The sequence below is a fragment of the Teleopsis dalmanni genome, chromosome 2 (genome assembly GCF_002237135.1).
Source record: "Teleopsis dalmanni isolate 2A chromosome 2, ASM223713v2, whole genome shotgun sequence".
NCBI lineage: Eukaryota > Metazoa > Arthropoda > Insecta > Diptera > Diopsidae > Teleopsis > Teleopsis dalmanni.
Window position 1 is genome coordinate 15,229,511 of NC_051847.1, and position 18,948 is coordinate 15,248,458.

At 27.5% G+C, this 18,948-nt stretch overlaps 2 protein-coding genes across 9 annotated transcripts; both read right to left on the reverse strand.

Moving 5' to 3' along the window:
* On the reverse strand, positions 1-1,602 carry LOC119678646 (lactosylceramide 4-alpha-galactosyltransferase-like). The gene is made up of 2 exons (XM_038090604.1): positions 855-1,602; positions 1-583 (listed from the first exon to the last, which is right to left on the reverse strand). Exons 1-2 carry the CDS (start codon positions 1,394-1,396, stop codon positions 1-3), a joined length of 1,125 nt encoding a protein of 374 aa, XP_037946532.1. The 5' UTR covers positions 1,397-1,602.
* Positions 1,603-5,603: 4,001 nt separating this feature from the next.
* LOC119678647 (extracellular superoxide dismutase [Cu-Zn]) lies at positions 5,604-18,498 on the reverse strand. Of its 8 annotated transcripts, none has more exons than XM_038090609.1 (5): positions 18,386-18,497; positions 12,790-12,880; positions 12,493-12,714; positions 9,201-9,451; positions 5,604-5,768 (listed from the first exon to the last, which is right to left on the reverse strand). In XM_038090609.1, the coding sequence occupies exons 2-5, from the start codon at positions 12,859-12,861 to the stop codon at positions 5,660-5,662; spliced, it is 654 nt and encodes a 217-aa protein (XP_037946537.1). In that variant the 5' UTR covers positions 12,862-12,880; positions 18,386-18,497; the 3' UTR covers positions 5,604-5,659. The 8 variants fall into 8 exon arrangements, with proteins under 8 accessions (XP_037946537.1, XP_037946538.1, XP_037946534.1 ...); XM_038090610.1 differs by having other exon boundaries at positions 5,648-5,768; positions 9,208-9,451; XM_038090606.1 differs by lacking the exon at positions 5,604-5,768 and adding an exon at positions 5,795-6,025 and having other exon boundaries at positions 18,382-18,498.
* Positions 18,499-18,948: the final 450 nt, after the last annotated feature.

The window sequence follows — 18,948 nt, forward strand, 5'->3', positions numbered from 1 at the left end:
TTAAAAATATTCTCCAGCTGCGGCATAGGCTTTAGGACAATTTACTCGTGCTAACACCGTGTATGGTGCTTCCGATTCTGTTTTTAAAGTTTTGAATTTGGAAACAATATTCCACAAATGTATGAGATATGATGTATTTGTTTTTTCTAACATTGAATCCAAATATTTTTCTTCAAAAAAGTTTTGCAATTCCATCCAATTAATGGCATAAAAAGCATTCTTATCATAGACATGAAAACCATTACAGCAATCAGGATTATTTTCAAGTTCCAAAACCTTTCTAGTGCAACAAGCTCTTCTCATAACTTTCGTTATGACACCTGGACCATTATGCGGCCACAAAGTTCCGCTGAAATTTCTTTGAAATTCTAATAACCATTTATGGGCTATTTCATGTCCATAGCCAATCGGTGAAACATTGAGGACAGCGTTATTAATGCTTATATTTGTTTCCAGTCCAACGAAATTTAATGGCATCGATTCCATGCTTCTCAATGTTAAAGTGTCCATATCAAGATAAGTGCCACCGAAATGCCATAACGTTAAAAGACGAAAAAAATCGGAGAGGTGAGCTGTTAAATATCTGTAAATTAGAAATTAGAAAAAAAATTAATTACATTAATATTGTTAATTAATTTATAATAATTTTGTTTACTTAACATTATTATATCGTATCTGTTTTGATTTTGAATTTTTTTTATGTATTGTATTAAATTAAATTGAAGTTCAATTTATTACAATAAAATTTGAAATGCGCTTAATTGATGTCGATTAATTTATAATTAACTGTACCGATAGAATTAGATGATATAAAAACATATACCTAAAATAAGTCAAATATTTTATATTCTTACATTGATTTAAATAGTTCAGCACCATTAAACCACTTTTCCACTGGAGAATCCTTCGTAAAAGCCCATAAATCGGCATTACGCATATGCACATTAGGATAGGAAAGTATAGCGTCCAATATTGGATACTCGGCTTTTTTGTCCATATAGCGTGGGCTAGCATACAATAGAAACACATCATAACTAGGGTTATGCAAGGCAGCTGATTCAATTGCACAAGCCTGTCTGACTGTTAAACCTATGGGTTGTGTCTGCATTTTGGGATTGGGACAACTTGTTTCTAAAAAGAATATTGTACGTCCTGGCGTTGGTTGTCGTTCAGCTAATAGGACATCATCTAAACGTTGTAAGTGTTCTGGAATTTTTGACCCACTCAATTTATCTATGTAGCACTGCAAAATAGCTGGCTTCATCGGATCATAAAATGAATAAATTAACGCGATGGTAAACATAACTAAAACCAGCATGGCAAAGTGGAACTGCTTAAATGATTGCTGAGAATATGCCGATAGAGCTTTTCCTCTTTTAATTGAAATTGCGACCATTTTTAATCTATTACTAAAGCGAACCGATACACTTCAAAGTTGCTAACAGTTTGAGTTTGAATTTATAATTGCAAACCAATTTTAAGTGTCAATACGTCGAATTAAAAATTTCAACTTCGATATTTATTTGAACAGTTGTTTGACGAATTTTGAATGGGCTCGATAGATACAAAAGATCCTTTATAATTTTCCACTCATTGTATATAAATGTGCTGTCTATTCGGAAACATATATTAATACTAATTCATATATGTTTTATAAAATTATTTACATAATACGCATATCTGCACTTTGTTTTATTTTAAGTTACGTTCACCTATGTGTGAAAGATTCGGTTATGGAAAAAAAAGATATACCTAAGATACACATACATCACAGTTAACTGACGCATAAAATATGTGTCTTGTTTTGTGATACAAAATATATTTTCATTAGAATTTTGGAATCCTGTTATTAATAATATTTTATATACAACAGTAATAAATATATATACAACAGTAATTTTCTAGGGTTTAAATAATTGGTTATAGTTAGTAGAATAAGTTATTTTTTTCACGTATTTTAAATTAGCGTTTTAAAAATGGGATTAAAGTCAAAAATGAGATTAGAGAACATGACTTACACAGATTTCCTGAAATGCAAATAAAGCCTCTTTCATACTCTTTTACTTGCTTCAGCGATTGTCAGAAAATAGACCCAGTTTTCTAAACTAACTTTTATTAAACAGAATTATATCTGGAGTTTCCAAGTTACTCCATATGGCTTTCATTGAACAGCATGAGGTACTGTTGTTATTCTATTACTTATAAAAAAAATATAAAAAAAATTTGTCAATAATAATTTTTTCATTAATATGCCTTTTATGTGACAGCCTTGGGTTAGCACAACGGAACTATAGATGATTTAACTGGAGTTTTCGCAGACTTACGATTTTAAATTTTTTTAGCACTATTGTACATTACGTTTCAGTTATTTTGTAACCTTTTCGATGAGATCAAATAGCAATGCGCAATTATCACTCCAAAAAACTGTCGCAATGCAATGTCAGTCGGGAAGTTCAACCTCTTCATAATGTCTACTGAGAAACCCTGGTTTGAAATTTATTTAAACACTGGTGTAATTACTTTAGCAATCATACATATGGACTCTTATAACTTTCTTTTGCTTTAATTGTTCTAACACATAGACCGGAACTGTAGTTGCTGTTAACGACTCATAGTCTCTTTTGTTCTTGGAAATAGTAGGAGGAAGACGGTTGAGTACTGTATTAAATACACAGTTTAAGACATGGCAGATTTCTACAATACTTTTCTTTTAAATTTTTATAAGTAACGTCGCATTCAATAAGTTTTGTAGATAAGTTTTTGTTCAAATTGCTTTTAAGTCTGCATTAATGACTTTTTCCATGAGGAAATTTATTAGTTTTTATTATTTTGTATATCAGACAAAGTTTTTTAAAAATAAAATTTTGAAAAATGAGAAAGGTGTCTTGCAGGGTAATATCCATATTCCATACTCTTTGACCCTGAAAGTTGACTAATTGGCTTGTTGTGTGTGTGTGTGGGTGATTACACTTAACAAATACTGTTTCTTATATACATTATACCATATATTATCTTATGAACTCACTACCTGTATTTATTACATACTTCGCATTTACTATGAAAACCTTTAAAAGGTTTAGTTTTAAGAAGACGAGACAAATATTTCAAACAAATACATAATATGTACTAAATATATGCATTATAATTAAATTTAAAAAAAAATTTCTTTATCTATTTTTTTTATTTGTGTGTAAATATTTAAATATTTGTTCACAAAATAATCATTATTATTTAATTGAAGTATTTTGCGTAGGTCGCTTTAAAATTAGTTTATTTCTGTTTTCTTAACAAATAAATACTTAGAATTACTCGAAATAACTAGTTTATTTGAACGTAAATTATTGTGTGATCCCAGAAGTTTCAGCTGTTAATATCTGAAACACATTTAAACGAAATATGTAGGTACGAATGTAAATAGTTACGTTTGGTCTTCGACTCTTTTATTTAGAAGCTGTTAAACTTATTTTAAGCAGTTATGATAAAACTTGAACCGATTACGATACTAATTCAGTTATCAAAGTAGTAGTCTTATTAGAATCACAATATAAGATATATCTTCCAGTTAAGTGTAACCTAATATAGTAGTAAACTTTTTTGCTAAGAGCTAAAGAAGAACAAATAGGGTATTTGGTAGGGTATTTCTCCTTCTTTCAAGATGTTCCACTTTTCCACTAATAAGTAGTAATTATTTATAAGCTATAAGTAATAAAATATTAATATAAGTGAAATAAAATAAATTATGAATAATAATAATCTAAGTAATTCTCTGATTAGTATAGAAATCTCATAGATTTTAATTTAATTAATTTAATATTTTTTTGAAATATTTGAATAGCTAATTAAAACTTTAACATTGTATTTAAAAATGTTACGTTTCAGAATAAAATTTCATTTCTAAAAATTGTTGTTTTTGTTTTCATGGTGTAATGGATTGTTATAGAAAAATTTGCTACTGACCTAACATATTTATAAAAAAGTCAAAGCACTTTGTATTACAATTCAAGAATTCGTTAGAAGTGACTTAAATATTTTCTACATTTGTGGAAGAGAAAAGTCTTACAGTCATGCAATGCACATTAACTTTATTTCTTAAACAGAAAAATCAATATTTACAAGAAATAAATTAAACCAAATTGCGATGTTTTCTAAAGAAAAAACCTAATAACAGTTGAAATAGAGACATTTGATATTTGCAATAGAAGCAAATACATATTTAAAAACTTACTTTAATATATTGACAAGTATATTCTATATATATGTATATCCCATACAAAGATGTGTAGGAACCTACGCAGAGAAACTGCGCATCCCCCATAATTCTCAGTTGTGGAAACCCGCAGGAAAAAGAAACCATAATACATTTTCTCTGTGAATGTCCGGTTTTGGCGTCTAGAAGATATAGGTGCTTTGTTAGTTTATTAGATTGTTCATCGGTGAATGTCGGGATGGATTAAGTCTTTACCATAGTAGAGAAGACTATGGCTCTTGCGGGGAAGTGGTAGTAAAACTGCGAAAAATCACTGATAGAGGTATATGGAAGTTATATAATGGCCTGCCACTGCAACCAACCAATCATATACTATACTTTGAACGAAGACAGTAAATCAAAAGTTATACACAAATTCATTGTATTTTTTATACTATTTAGAAAAATAGGTATGAAAGCAGATTACTACTTACAAAGACAATATACTAGTAGATATTCCAAATTGGGCTGCGCAAGATATAACTAATACTACTGTCTTTGCAGCCTGTACTCTTACTAGATTCGTTTATCAATTTTTTAATAGGGAAAAATAAATTTATAAAAAAGATTGTGGAAAAAAGAGTTATTCACAATATATTAGCAAGCTAAACGCCAATTTTAATAAAAGAATATTTTTGAAAACTCATTGAAAAATAACCAGATCAGGTAACGTGATAAATTTTCAAAAGAAATATTCTTCTCAAAAAAAATATAAGTTTTATATCACAATAAGTCTTATATAAAAATATTTTTTAGGACTTTGATATCTTTGTTACGCTTTGATATCTCATTGCTAAGAACATGAAGCTGACATATAACCCAATAATTCGACCGTCACTTCTGTATGAGTGTGTAAAGTTCAGCAAGGCCACAAACACTACTATTCACCAGCTAGAAATTTCACAAAGCCAATGACATTCTCAGGGACCTCAAGATTGATCTAAACAAAAAATACATAAAATAAAAAAAATATTTTTGAAAATCTTTATATAGACTTTCAATCGCAAAAACTGTTGTATACGATATATAAGAATCAAGATTTTCAAATTCAAATTTCAAAAAATGTAATAATGTGTTACAAAGGAAATTAATCAAAACCTATAAGATCTTTCGAAGTAACAATCAATTTCAGTATTTTGTTTATACTGAAAAATTTAAATTCAGCTCAAAACTCGTCAAAACTTTATAAAAAAAAATTAAATTTTTGCATATGTTTTTTTTTATTTTTATGAATAAAAATATATATTATATATATTTCCATATATACATTCTTTATATATACGAAAATGTTGTCGCTCAAAATTTATAAACGTCATTTAAACAAACATTTTTGAATTTTGTTAATTACATATAACAATTGTAATAACTTTTATTTATTTAATTTATTCCAATAACAATTTTAATAAATATTGACTAAATTAAACGAGAAAGCATGGTTGCAACTATTATTGAAAGTAATGATACTGATAGTCCAATGGCATTGGCTCCTCCATCTCGACATGGCCATTCATCCATATCTGAACTGAAATTTTTTTTTTATACACAAAGTTTAGTATTTATTAAAAAAATTAGAAATTTATAATATAACACAGAACACAGAACACATAAAACTCTTAGTATAGAGATTAGAAAATTATGGGGTATAATAATGGATAAGGATACGACGCAAAGCTCGCAGATAGTATAGGATAGACGACCTGGTCATGGGGTTGTTCATGTGGTACAAAGAAAAGTGGCTTATTTTTTGATGATGATGATTTTAGTGAACGTTGATATGCACTGCAAATATAAAAGTAGTCGATTTCTAAGACTTTTTCACTTTTTATTCGATTATTTGATTATCATTGAAGTCAATGCCTAAAATCTCTATTAAAGCAATTTTTTTTTGTTAATTTCAAAGCGATACAAGCGTTTTTATTTACTATTGTAACAGATTTTTTTATAACAGTTTTAAACTCATGTTTTAGTTAATGCCTATTTTCCCACTGCTATGAAACTGCTATGAAATTGATTAACAGACTTTTAATTTACCATAGATTTGTGCCTATAAGTGCACAGTGTTGATTATTATGTTAATTGGTAATTTTTATATTTAAGTTAAAAAAAATATACGTGTTAAGTTCTAATTTGATTTTAACATTACAATGCAAAGAAAATTCTATTTGAATTCTAATTTCTTTATCTTTTGGGGATGTGTTAATGGTTTGTTTTAAAGTATTTTCATTACAATATTTTAAGCCGAAACTGTCACATTTTAAAACCTCCTATAGGTTATTGTTATCTATTCATTTTTGAAGAAATTATTTTGACTTTTGTTTAAATTGCATCAACAAAATGCAGTGAAATAAATAAAAAATCTAATAGCTAAAAGTATAGCTTACACCCATCTTAATGTATCTATTTTGAAAATAATAACGTGTAAAAGTGAAAAAGAAAAATAATGATTTTGTATACTTTTGCTATCTTCAATAATGAGGCTAGACAACTCATTTACCTCTAAACAAAGCCGACATTCCGTCTGCCCAAACACAGATCCAGGATGTGGTGACCTATCTGATTATAGACTGACAGAGACAGTTCTATTCTACTGAGCAGTGATGGCTTGTCGAAGTTGTAAGGATATTTGTAAACGATTAAAATGATTTCGTGATTTTGATTTAGAACATATCCCAATAATAATCTAAATCAGCTATAGAGTGGATAAAAGATACGCTTATTTATCATATCGCTTATTTATTTTGCTATTATATCTTGATTGTAGGTGGAAGATGTGATATGTGTGGTATAACATGTGGTCTGCCTTTTAAAAGTATTTCATTTATACACAAAACCTTTTAGATTAAAGATTTATTTAGTTGTTAGAAATGTTCGTATGATTTATTAATCACAAATGTAAGGCTCGAAAAAGGAAACATCATGTTTTCTAGTTTGAAGCTATCTGTTATAGCTTCCTCAAACAAGTATATTACAGAAACAGTATGAGATCTTGATGTATCAGTTAAAATTTGCTGTTAGATTAGAACTGTTGGATTGTCAGTTGGGAGTTATTGAATTAGAACTACTACTGCTCTGTTTGGAGATATGCCAATAGTTTCCGCTGCTATGAAACTGATAAATCTTCTGATGTTATCTAACAACTTTAGATTATTAATTTTTTACAAAATTGACTGTTACGTAGCTTTAGAGAAGCATTGGTTCCTCAACAGTCACATAAATCTACAGGGTTATACACGTGGGCTTAATTATTAAAAAGGGGTGACAAAAATGTGTTTACATAATTTACATATTTTCATTTGAGAACGGCAACAAAATATATACAAAATATGACGCCAACTTTATCTAGAACACAGGCTTTGAATACATACAATTACAACAACTCTTATTAATAATATAATAATAAGTCCTAAGACATTTATGATTACTTAATAAAATAAAGTAATTGACTGCAAAAACAAATAAATCTGAAAGAATCCATGAAATTACATACAATAATTGATAAATAAGAATAATTTATAATAAGTATATATTTTTTCAACGAATAAAACAATTCTGGATCTTTTAATAGACTTTTTACCTATTCTTTAATTCACTAAAGTTAAAATAATTCTTCGTTAATATTTAATTTGCATTGAAAATTTATTTTATAATGGGTTCTTCACTTCAGTATTTTCTCAGAATATATGAAAGAATTTCTCATTAATTGTATGTTTATTCTTTAAATATTTATAAGTTATTATTTTTAAGATTCCTACTGAGGTTACTAAATTGATTTCAATTTAATAAAAGTTGTAACTTGGTCTCAGTACAAATTTGTATCACTATTTTTAAAGTTATAGTAAATATCTTTTTGTATCTAATAAGTTAAAACTAAAGCTTATTATTTATTGTTATAAATGGCATTCATCTTATTAAATAAATGGTATTTAATAAGATAATTCGACAAACCTTTGTATCAGACCTAATTGAATTGTGTTTAAAATAAAGTTAAGCAGAACAAAAACATTTATGTTTCGTTTATAATAATAAATCGAAATGCCCAACTTTTACAGGTACTGCAAACAATCGTGACATTTCGATTTATTATAATAAATCTACGCTAACATCATCGTTCTCATTCGCTTTTCAGAATTAGCTCTTATTCGCCATTTTAATCTGAATATACTATTAATCTATTAAATTTAATTATTTTGTGAATCTACAAAAAATATTATTAAAAGTGTTTTTATCGACACCAGGAACAAATGACACCACTACTTTACCATATTCTTACACCATATTCTTACACAATCCACAGTGTTCTGGACTTTCTGCTATTGATGTGCTCACTACTTCTAAACTTTAATGTTCAGCACATAGTCCTATATAAAAGTAATTAATTGTTAATTTTTCCAAGTTAATGTCAAATGAAACCAAACAGGAACAAATATTTACATATATACAGTGTTATGAATGGGATTGAAATAAATGAAATGGCCAAAACAAATAATGTTAATAATAAATGTAATCAATAAAAAAAATTAAGTACCTACCGTCTACAAAACGAAGTTTATGCATTAAATACGTAAGTATGTATGATTAAATTAGCATTATGTTTAGAAATGTATGTATATATATACTATATATACAATGTAATAATTACTCACAAAATACACAAAAATAAAACCAGCAGCGAACAAAACATTTTTATTGCCCACAATATTGTATGTACAAAATTATGTATTTATTCACTAAATATATTCGATTTTTCAAATCATTTAACCAAATCCATTCATATACATATTATTTTGTTATATAAATCCCGCTGTATTTGTTATCTTTAAGTATTTCCCCAACAGCAAAAATAAAAACGTAACCTATATTAGTTACGTTGAAAATAGCAATGACAACAACAACAAAAACAATACATATAATTTGTTAATAATTATTCACAAGAGAGAAAAGAAACAATATTTACTTAATACCAATGATGCCACAAGCAACACGGGAGCCAGCATTGCCAGTCTTCTTTGAATCGGGATGATTTGTTTTACCCAAATCGTCGGCATCAGAATGTATGACGATACCACGTCCAATAACGGCACGTTTACCGGATAAGCTTATAACATGATCAGTCAACATTGTATCAACAACGCCGTATTCATTAGCTTCAATATTGCCCAAATCACCAACGTGACGCACCTCGTCATTTGGAGCAGCATGGTCCACCTGTAATTCAATTAAAAATATAATATAAAAACTCTCAAATTTAATGTATTGTCAATATAATATATATACTGAATATATATGAAATATGTACAAATTTAAATTTTTTCTTAATAGAAACTATTTTTTAGTAGAATAACCTAATATATTTTTTTAAACAGTATTCAATTATCAATTTTAGATCGCGAGTTCGAGTAAATTGATGGTCAATTGTGGGAAATAGTAAATTATGTCGGTGTGGCAGCGAATGTTGGTATTTACCAGTATTTCGACTAGGGTAAATTAGATAAAAACTAGATAAATTAGGTGTTACCATCGTGAAAATTTTATAACATGTTTAATAAATAAATAAATAAATAAATTTGAAAACTTTTAATCAAAAATAATAAATAAATGCAATAAATAAATAAATATTTATATGAGTGCAGTGCAAAAAATACCTAGAAAATTTCAATTTACCTTTCTTCAATTTATTCGCACACGTCCTTAATTAATTGTATTAAGTTAATAATAAATGTTAATATTACGATAAATTTCTCAAATTAGAGTTTCGAATATTATTTGAGCTATTTTAAGCTCATATTTATTTTGATTTGCGAGCACAGGTTCGAATATGCTTGAACATCTGATGGTGTTCGATTACTTACTACTATTCGTTTTTACACAAAAGAAATCAAAAACAAAATAGAAATTTGTTCTATTTCTGTTCATGTAGCGCCTAGAGATTCGAACATTTATTGTTTGATCTAAATGTTCGAATTTCGAGTGAGAATTAAGTAACTTGACCATAGTAATGTTTAAACATTTTGATTCATTTATTAAATATCAGTAAATTATATGAAGTGGCCATGAAAAATATTTGCTTAATTCTTATCTTATCATTCACATCCTTTCGAAGAAATGAAAAGTTATCAGGAGAATTGTTGGATATATATATATGATTAAAAACGGAACAGTGCCGAATAAGAGGAAACGCTAAGATATCTTCCCATACTGGCTTAAGAGTTGAAATAAATTTTTAGTGTATCAGAAGAGCTAATGATCAGGAATACAAATACTGGTATCAGTAATACATAAATTGTGCTTTGTAAATAAAACTGGAAAACAGTGGTGGAGAGTTCCCAGTGCAATGAGTATTTGCAAATCTTTACCATTATATATGATGCTTATATTAATGAAACCTTTTGACAATTATGTACGCCTGCATATTCGATTTAATCTTATATAACACTTAAATTCTTACATTTTCAGAAATAAGCAAAGCTGTTAATTAAATTTAAGTCATTTATATCGCAAAAACAAACAAAAAATTAATAATTATATAAATTTAAAATACTTTAAACAAATATACATTTATCAAATATACAAAATGTTTATCAATTTTTTTTTTAATTAAAAACAGATTTTAAGTTCATTGTACTGATAAGCTGACGCTATAAAAATGCCAAAGAATCAAAATATATATGTATATGTATACGATATGTATTCAAAAATATATTTATTTTTATTTAAAAAAATTGTTGTTTTAAAAAGTTGTTTAAAAAGACAACTTTGTGTAATTAATTTTTAACTTGTAAGAGATTTTTCGGTTTTTAAATTAATCGTAAGGACGTCATTATTTATTAATGTTATTCGATTTGAGAATGCCTAGAAACACCGAATATAGTACCGCAGAACGCTTACAGCTTAAATAGATCCCATCTCAAAAACCATTAAAAATATGATATGTGATACATGATTGTAAAAATGTTAATGCGTATAACTATAATCTGAGCAAAGCCTGCTATGCGTTCCATCAAAAGTAAAATTTAATTCGTTCCATCACGCTGAACCAATATCAGTCTTTATAAGTTATGGGTAAGATAATACATTCGTCACAAGCTTTATATATCCAGTTATAAGTATTTATGCCGTATATGAAATATCTATTAAACAATGGTATCTAAAAAAAGTATCTACTTAGTAAACTTGATACGAATTTATGGAAAGTAAATAAAAAGAAAGTAGTCGAAGAAAATATTTAGACTTTGAAAAATGTTTCTTGAAAGTAACTCTAAAGTTTGTGACAGACATGTCCGTCATTGCATTACTTGGATGCGATCTATTCACACAAAATCGGCAATTTGGATCTTGGGAAAAGTTTAATAAAAAGATAAATAACCATAGTTATATAGTAATAAGAAGGAAAGCATATGGCATAACAAATACAAAATATACTGTATTATATTTGTAGAGGTTATCTTAAAGCTGAGCATCATATTAAGTTTTTCAAGTTAGGAATAGGCATTTCGTATCAATAATTTAGTTTATATTCATTTTGTTAAACTTTTCCTGTCATCTGCTTTAAGGTCCCAGCGGGTTACCACACAACAACAATAAATTTTATAATTTACAATGGAAATGGATAATAATTATTATTATTATTTATTACTTTCCAAATCATGTACTAGTGCAGAGACTAGTGCCGCGGTGTATGATACGGAGACAATTTACATTATTCTAAATCTTATGAATTAGTGAAAAGACTAGTTTCGAGGTGTATCGTAAGGGGATAATTGACACCGGTAATGACAACTCAATGTAAAATTCTTCAGTTGAGCCTACGTAAAGTGGATTATAAAGCCTGGTGAATAGAGAATTTACTAATTCAGAACGAATCGCAGGCACTGCTGGGAATTAAGAAGTAATTGAAGATGTGCTGCAGTATGAAGATGTGTATTTTTGGTTTATGTTCTTCCTAAAAGCGATGATATAAGTAAGATCAATTACATTTTCATCAGTAAAATAATATAATTTTTATGTTTTCTATATGCATGTTTACATGAGCTTAATTGATCATATACTACGAGTATTATGTAGCACATATGAAAAAAAGAAGAAATTTAACATAGAAGTTCATCTTTGCATTTATAATTTAAGTACTAACAAAAAATTTAAGTATTTTAAACACTTGTATCAAAATATAGATATTTATAGAGTATATGAAGCAAATTATTTTGTTCTTATTGTTTGTAATAATCACTTTAATATATCCAAAACCTTACCTTTTCTGGATTATAATGTCCACCGGTGCTTAAGCAGCCATTAGTCAAATCGCCTTTCTCATGCACATGAAATCCGTGTTTACCAGGTGTGAGTCCAGTGACATAAATACGAATGTAAACATTTTCACCGCAAGCATTTTGTGTGAATGTAATGTTTCCCTTTACTTGGGAAACACCTGCTGGATCATCAAGATACGCTATAGCTTGTATAGGTGCGATTTTCTAAAAATCAAATAATTATTTATAATTAATTTACACTTTATTATTCAGATTTGAAGTATTTTTAAAAGTGCTTACCTCGGCGCGTACAGCCACTACACATAAGGCCAAGGCTGCCACAATTACATGATTGGAGAACATTTTATTCATTAACTAATTATATTTGTGCCTAAAATTATGTATTAAAAAAAACAAATTAAATATAATTTTTATTCAAAGGAATAGTGAATACCAATAAATTAACTATAATTTCGTTTAACACAAATAATATTGTTGACGCATTCCTATTAAATTAAATTGCTCAATGAAAATGAGTATTTTTTAAATAAAATATCAACTATTTCAAAGTTTATTTAAATAAAAATGAAAGCACTTTAGACAAACAACTTTTCCTATCCACAGTTCCCCACAAAGTGATAGTCAGTCGTCAGATGCCATATAATAGCCTATGATGATGATTTACATTACATGTGATTACATATAGAATTTGTAAAAATTAATTTTAATTTAATATTAAAGTGTTTAAAATGTATATAAAAAAATACATATTTGACGCAAATTCCGAACATGAAATTTATTGGTGTTCATACTTCCATATACGATATATTCAAACATATATTTTGTTAACCCCACCCCTGTAGCAATTTTAGTTTATTCAATTGAAACTTTGTATTGCGGTTGAATTTAACTAAATTTGTAGGTCAGTCTGCAGTAAATGATATAACAATTTATGACTATACAGGGTCAATAGAACGCTTATGAAAACTTATAATATATAATATTTAAGTATATTATTAAATCAAATTCATAGGTAATATATACGATATATGTGCGTTATGAAAACAATCATTGTTGTAAACAAAAATTATTTATCTAGGCTAGTGTCCACAGTATTAATAATGCAAATATACTAGATAATTGTTTGCTTAATACCTTTTTTTGGATCGTCTATGTGCAGCGAAACGATTGCTAGATTCGTAAGAGTAGAAACAGGACTGTACCCAATAAAAATAAATGCTGTAGTGTAGTGAAATCCATAGAGAAGCAGACATAGAAATCTAATGTGACAAATACGCCAATCAGTGATACATGAATTATGTTTCTAAAATCCGTGTGAAAAAAAGAGCGGTAGGTCGCTCCTGAACACGGTAGTTTGATGAGTTGAGAGTTGATTAAAAACTATGTAGTACCAATACCTGGGAAATAGTTGCGAGCAACCATATAGAAACAGTTGCGAACAGAGTATTTCAAGGACGGGAAATATATGTTGTAGTATTAATAATAAAGAGGATTATTGGGTTAAATTACAAGGTAACAGTGTTTTAGGCTTTTAGTGTAGCAGGGTACTGTGATTAAAATATATGTTTTCTGCTAGTGATTGATTTTACTCAATCTTACGATTGAAGTTTTTTAAGTGGCGAATATAGAATCTCTTAGATAAACAACTAAAAAGAATTTAATTACAGGTCTTATCTGTTCTCCAGCAGAGCCGATATGCTGTCTTTATAGACAAACTTAACGATATGGTTACCTAACACAGGCTATAGTGAATCCATTTACAAATTGCTAAAACCCTATATTTTATTCAGAGAAAGATTAATAAACTTAGAACAGTTTTTGTTTTTTGATATTTATAAATTTCTCAATTTAACTTCAATTAATATTCTCATTCCGATATTTTACTAGATGCTGGGTTTTACTTTTATAGGTTTTACTAAAGTTTAAAACTATACATAACTGAACTAGATTTGCTATAATAACATTTTTAATGTGTGGCTTTATTACTTTAGTAAAGGAAGTCGAACTGTTTTAATACAATGTGGACATCTTCGACACCTTGTAAATTCTCCCATTTTTTTATGTACCTAAATTATATGAATATTTTACTATACATATTTATGATATTCTTTTCGTAGCACAGTTTGTTTTAAATGAACTGATTATTCTTTTTTATTTAAATTATTGTATTATCCCAAATGTAAACATCTGTTAAAGATGTGTTTATGTATGTTTAGGTGTGTGTATGTAAAAAGGTTGTTTTTATTGGAATTTCGCGATTAAACACTAAATGCTTTATAAATACAAAAAGTTTATTTTAAAACAATTAGTAATTATGTAAATATCGGTCAGAGAAATAAAGGAATACGTAGTGGTTATTGATTTATATGTATTATATACCATTTTGGATAACAAAAGGTGTGGAACAAATTTCCTTAAACATTTTCTGAAGTGTGTCTTTATAAAATTGGGATTTTATTGGTCAGCATAATTTAAAAACTAAGTTAATAAAACATATGACTAATATTAATATATATATATTAACTATTTTTAGTTTATAAAAAAAATTATATTCATTGTAAATATTGTAGTTTTAAGTAGTGATAAGAGCCGAATACTATCAATGTCAAAAGTATATTGTAATAATTTTTAACATTTTAAATTTATTAATAATATTAAACAAAAGTTTCATGTTCGTCTTATCTTTTTTTCAAGATAAATATGTCTAAAATGATTAAAATTAAATATTATTCTTAATGTTTATGAGTTTTAGCACGTTTTTTTATAAAGTAGATTAGCAAATACTAAGATTTGAAATGAAATATGTCGATAAATATTTTCAACGAAAGTATAAGGATGATGACGAAGGTATAAAAGAAGTGTGAGAATAGATAGGAATACATACCTTATTTTGTTTATATTAAAATCTGACAATTGCTTAACACTATAGATATAATAGTTTATAGTTATCATTATTAAAAAATACAGCAAAATAATTGCTTACCAATTCGTAAATAATTATAAAAAGCCACTTTACATTTAACTCAATAAGTTTACCTTAACTGTTCCTTAATGCTGAAAAAGGTCTCTTAAGTTATGATGTTGGTCATGTAAGATGTAAGATGGCTATGTTTCACTCAAATACTACCAACATTAAAATCACATTGTATTACAGTTCAAAATGAAAATAGCTTTCCTTTTCATAAGTAAGTGATACATATTAGAATAAACAAATTAGCATTTGAAAGAAGCAATGACCATAAAAGATCGAAGAGCAGAAAAGTAAAGTGGATGTATACTATACACACACTTAGTAAAGAAAAGGATTTCAAATGCATATAGAGGAATCTATAACTTATACTGGAAATCCAAAAACAATAAACAATAAATAAAAAGACTTTTAAATCTTATGCTTGGGAAATCTGTTTGGTAGTATGTTATGTTTAGTATGCTATAAAATTTAAGATAAATTTCCTGAGAAATTGCATATTTTGTTGTCATTAAAAAAACTTGTAGATTTTACTAATAAAAACTGCACACACCACCTAGTATCAACAACCTCGCAATTTTTACATTGATTACACATCACTTTTTGGCTATACTCATTGTTGCTTCTTTTCACATAAAAATTTGCATCTATATTTTGAATCTTTATCTCAAAAACTAAGCTATATTGATACATAGCATAGTAAAAAATATTGTTGAAAATGTGTCTTCACTTATAGATGTCAAAGAGGCGTGCCCGGAAATCGGAATCGTGCCCAAAGAACAAATTAATATTAATGTAAATTATGTGCCATAGAACAAATAAAGGTATACTATATACAATCTTTTCATATTTATATTGCATAGTATAATACCTATGTATATTTGTAATAATATTGTAATTAAACAATTAATTTTCTCAGAGTTATAATACAATTGATACAGCAATTAAATTCTAATTTTGTACTTAGTACGCCGCGACGTACTATAGTATATAGTATAGTTTAAATTTTTCATGGTATGAAAGTTGCCATGAAACTCTAGACTTTGCAGGTGGTTTTCTTATACATACAAATTTACAATTAAGTTTAAAGTGTAATTTAATATATACAAAGAGATATTAGATTAAGCTGAAATATTGGAAGTTCAAGAAATAAAATTATAATATCTATTTAGAATAAAGCGGTTATTGTCACTACGCAGTAACTTATACGACGACAATAATTTATTCTAAGAAATTAAAAGAAATCTATTTAAACTCATTTTATTAGTCTTAAATTCAAAGAAATATTTTAAATATTGAGTATATTGGCCAATATGTGTAATAACTGATCTATTTTAGTTTTTTGTATAACTAGATACGAAATATTTTATTCCAATAAGACAATAATCGACAAAAAATAAATAGTAATATTCGAAATATTTCATTGTTATTAAGGCCTAGAACGTAGAGGTGGTACATAATATACCACAACTCTGTTTTGATCTTACACACCCCTTACACCAACCGCACCCGACACTTTTACCACAACCAATTTGGTTTATTAAATTTAAACTCTTTTTAAATAGTTTTGTCTGTACTGGATTACTAGAATGAAACTGATGGGCTACATCACTTCTTCCTGGATTGATGGTTGAAATTTTTTCACACTGTTTTCTTGAGAGATAATTTTAGTTTGTTGAAGTCTTACACGGAGGATTTAAATAAAAAAAAAGTTGCAAATTGAAATGATGGAAATTATTACGAATTGAATGTATATTAGATATTTTAGAGGATCATAAAAATTAATAAAAAACGCAACATTGGGATAATTTAATCATCTAAAGGCATATAATTAGATTAAGTCTTCCGATCAGGCAGGAGTATAGAATTTTTAAAAAGTATTTAATATAAAATTTATAAATATAAATACTTTATAGTATCACAGATATAATAAAAAAAATAGACTCGTATTATCCTCCCGATCAGGCGGAAATGGAGAGTTTTTAAACCTTTTTTTTCTTGAAGAAATTTATTACTAATTTCAATTCATTGATTTCAGAGTACTGGAGAAATTTGAAAAAGCGTGTTTGAAATGAAAGTGTGGCACTGAAATTTAGTTTACATAGTACTATGTTCTATATAAAACTATATATAAAAGTGATGTACCTTGAATAAAAAGCAATCTATTTTACTAATTATAAAGTTGTATATATATATGTTGCTTCATTTTTAAATATATACATATTTTATTTTTTTTAAATGTGTTCATATTAAATATGTATACTGTAGTAATGCATATTCCACAATATCAAAATTGCAACAACATTTTTTGAAATATCCTAAATATTTTAAGATTGTGTTTGCGCAGAAATTCAAGCATTAATTATATAAAAGTATTCAAAAGTTAACAAATATATTTAATGTCTAAAATAATAAAAAAAAAACTCTTGTTATACAATAAATACTGATTTCTAAAGCAATTTCGGCGCAATTCAAACCCGTTTCTTCCTTTCAGCCTTCAAGGCGTTCCTCTTTTCAAAAACAATACCTATGAGTATCAAAATTTATAAAACGCCTGTTGACGAAGAGCACTTGGAGCTGTTAAATATGTGGATGGGTATATAATTTTTTGTTCGTATGAGCCGTTACAATACACTGTATATAATATTTATTAAATTTACTTGCATGTTTTTATATCGTGCATATATACGTGTAAGCGATTTTCAAGTACATCTCAACCACAAAAAATGAAAAGTTAAGTAATTTTTTAAAACGTAAACAGAAACCAGTTCAGCTACATTCTATTAAAAATGTCCAAAATATAAAAGATTCTTGCTAAAACCACAAATGTATGATGTTTTCAATTATAAATCAATGCATTTTATTAAAAAGACAAATAAACAAATAATTAAACACTTTGTTACCTACACTGTTTGATTAAGTTATATTTAATTCTTTTTTTTGGATATATTAATTTGCACAATTTTTATACGATTTCCCGAAATGAACTGAACTGTTCGAATGCCGAAGTTGAACTGATTTTTAATGGGTCCCGCCAGTGAGCAGATCACCTTAAGCTTTTTAATTTCAAGCGATCGAATGCAGTCTCAGCTCACCTGAAAGTTACTTGTCACTCGTGCCGATAGCGCGCCCATGAATTTCGGTTTCTGAGGCACTGAGTGGGAAGAGGGACATTGCCATATTATTAAATATACTCTTAACTGCAGTCAGAAATTGTTAAAATACATTTTTATAAATACGTTTTGTTTATATCTAGAGAATTTACCAGCGATAAAGAGCAGCAATACATGTAAGACTAACTCTTGGCCATTCACTTTGTGAGGTGTATTCTCCAGGTGTAAATTCTGAAATTTATCTTTCATCAATGGATTAATCTAATCAAAAATATTTTTTATTTTTTTCACTTAAAATTTCTGATACGCATCTGTGCGTAAATATATAAATTTTTCATTAAACAAATATTTTTAGTA